Source organism: Myotis lucifugus, unplaced genomic scaffold, assembly GCF_000147115.1.
Source record: "Myotis lucifugus unplaced genomic scaffold, Myoluc2.0 scaffold_97, whole genome shotgun sequence".
In the NCBI taxonomy this organism is placed as follows: Eukaryota; Metazoa; Chordata; class Mammalia; order Chiroptera; family Vespertilionidae; genus Myotis; species Myotis lucifugus.
Window position 1 is genome coordinate 2,296,382 of NW_005871145.1, and position 3,080 is coordinate 2,299,461.

Here is a 3,080-nt window from a genome sequence, read left to right on the forward strand (position 1 = left end):
TTAAAATGAAGTCATAAATACAGTCAAAGAATTACATTGTGGGATTGAAAAAAGATGGTCATCATCCCACTTGAAATTCCCAATTACAGGAACACACCACTGGTAGGCTACAAAGAGCTAATTACAATTACTTCTGTAAGTATAGTGCAAACAGTATAATTACATTGAATTGCACACTTTTAGAAGTGTGATTTGTTAATGCAAGGAGTTAAATATTCAGCAACATGTGAAAGTATTTTTATTGCAATGGAAACTCAAAAAAGAAAGTGTTTAGGACCTCTATCTATCTGTGAGAGGTGTCGCAGTCAAAATATCTGTTTCTGGAAGCAGGGCACAATTACCAAACCATGCAGTCTTTACAATTTTCCCTGATAAAAGTGCTGTCATGCTCACTATGTCTGAGATTAGGATGGGCAGAATATTCCAAATGCCCGACATAAATTCCAGAATGTCAGAGCTTCAGGGGACCTAGAGATTGCCTGATCCACTCCGTTGAATTCAGGCTTATAAAGGTAAAGGAAGGAAGGTAAAGGAGAGTGGCTCAGGGACTTGTCTCTTCAAGCCTGAGACCTTTGACGGGCAGCATGCCAGCTCTGGGTACCTGCTGTATTTGCTGACATTAACAATTCTGTACATACAAGGAGGCCTGCAATGGGCTCACACACCACAGGCTTCATTGACTTTCCAATAATTTGTCTCGGCACCACACTTTCCTCATGGCATTCTTCATGTCCGTGTTTCTCAACGTGTAGATGAGAGGGTTAAACATGGGGGCGAACATGGTGTAAAACAAAGCAAAGACCTTGTCATTACTGACAGAATCGGCTGTGGGGACATAGGTGAAGATGACAGGCAAGAAGAACATGAACACGACAGTGATGTGTGAGCCACAGGTGGAGAGGGCTTTGCGGCAGCCCTCGGAGGAGCGTGTCCTCAGGGTGGACAGGATGATGATGTAAGAAATTACCAAGGCAAAAAAGGTCAGAATGCACAGCACCCCGGTGGTGGAAATGATCGCAATAATCATCAGGCTCGTGTCGGTGCAGGCCAGCTTCAGCAGGGGGAATACATCACAGAAATAGTGGTCTATCTGATTGGGGCCACAGAAGGGAAGTTGGACAATAATCAATACATGCAGGATGGAATGGATAAATCCCCCAATGACAGAGGCCATCACAAGGACATAGCACGCCTTTCTGCTCATGATGACCATGTAGTAAAGGGGTCTGCAGATGGCTACATAGCGGTCATATGCCATGGCCACCAAGATGAAGATCTCAGTGCCACCAAAAAAGTGTGCATAAAACAACTGGGCCATGCAGCTGTTGTAAGAGATAGTACTGCGCTGGGCCAGTAAGTCTGTGATCAGTTTGGGGGCCACCGTGGAGGTGAAGCAGACATCCATGAAGGACAGGTAGCTGAGGAAAAAGTACATGGGCTTTTCACTGAGGCAGCTGCCCCTGATGGTGACAAGAATGAGCAGGTTTCCTGAGAGAACAGTAGTATAGCACAGTGAGAAGAGCACAAAGCAGGCAACCTTTGCATCCTCACCACTAAATAGTCCCAGGAGGATAAATTCTGTGATGTTGTCCTGTCCCATGGCTTCTGTGGGTTTGACCAGATAGAGGGAGGAAGTTAATATACCTGAAACACTCAACTTTCTGAAATTATTGACTTAAAAGTCACTGATCTAGTCAATAAATATGCATTGATCATTTGTTATGATGCAATCACTATAATTGGTGCTAAGGGTAAGCAGTGTACAAAATATGATCTCTATCTACAAGTACACTGAAGTTCATTAGGACAAACAGCAGATAACAATAAAAAACAAATAATCAATTAATTGCAATCATGATAAGTCCCAAGTCCCACATGAACCATGAACACAATGAATACTTAAAAGATGTAAAGTCTTTTTTCTGAAAATTTTTGAGATCCAATTTTAGTATTATAACTTAAGAGTGATTTTTAAATCTGTTCTTCAAGGGCTGTGACATCACTATAATTCTCAGTCCATTCCAATGACTAAATCTGTGCTAAATCCTGAAAGTTCAGTATTGTCCTTAGACTTCAGTGAGCTCATAATTTTAAATATTGGACATCTGGGTGACAATTTCAGAGAGTGCTCATAGAACCTTTATACATTTTCCGAGGTAAAGGCCTTAAGCAAAGAAAAAGAAAAACCTCATAGACACAGACAACAGTGTGGTGATTACCAGAGGGAACGTGGGGGGGAAGGAGGGAGAAGAAGGTGAAAGGACCATAAATGGAGATAGAAGGAGATTTGGCTTTGGGTGGTGAACACACAATACAATATACAGATGACACATATGTAGACTTGTACATCTGAAACCTATACAAATTTATTAACCAATGTCAACTCAAAAAAATCAAAAAAAAAGTTTTTTTAAACAGAACCTTTTCATGAACATATTTTTTAAGTGGAGGGAGAAAAAGAGCAACAAGCAGGTCTTTGGGGGGAGTGTTGCTGCATTGTAGGGACTTTTAATGCATTTACCGCTTCCTGAAATTGACCTTATTTCCCAGTTCACTTTCCAGTCTAACCCAGGAGTTCTCACCTTTCTTGTCCTTCAGTCACCCTTTCTGGGGCTTGCTTTTAGGACACACTCTTGAAGGAACAAACTGCATCCAGAAATCCTTTTTCACTCCATCCGTTTCACCACTTTGCAGCTCCTTGAATTGAACCACTTTTTTTCCTTACCAGGCTTACTGCACACTCATTGGCCCAAGTCCTTGGAATATTTTAGTTACAAAGAAGTGTTTCTTTGGTGCAAAATATTATACACCATCGCTTACTTAACTCTCTGCAACCTGATCTGAAATATATCACAAAATTGCTAAACTCAAAGCTCAGTTTTACAAAAAATAAATCCTACACATTGATTAGCCTGTTTATTAAGGGTTATAATGTTAATTGAACAATGTCTTTTACTTCATCTGAATTCCTATGAAATTGTTTTAGAAAAATGAACATTTGGCATACAAAGATAATTTTAATAGGATTTTAGGGTGTTCATCGATTTTTTGTTTGAATTCCATCCATCAACCCCAAGCAA

General features: G+C 40.5%; 1 protein-coding gene across 1 annotated transcript; it reads right to left on the minus strand.

The window, feature by feature from the left end:
- Nucleotides 1-673: 673 nt before the first annotated feature.
- Nucleotides 674-1,600, minus strand: LOC102437598 (olfactory receptor 4P4-like). Its single transcript, XM_006092083.1, has one exon. The coding sequence runs from the start codon at nucleotides 1,598-1,600 to the stop codon at nucleotides 674-676; it is 927 nt and encodes a 308-aa protein (XP_006092145.1).
- Nucleotides 1,601-3,080: the final 1,480 nt, after the last annotated feature.

What these genes read in the sequence shown, in the direction of transcription:
- LOC102437598 (XM_006092083.1), bottom strand. Translation starts at nt 1,600, where the DNA reads ATGGGACAGGACAACATCACAGAATTTATCCTCCTGGGACTATTTAGT.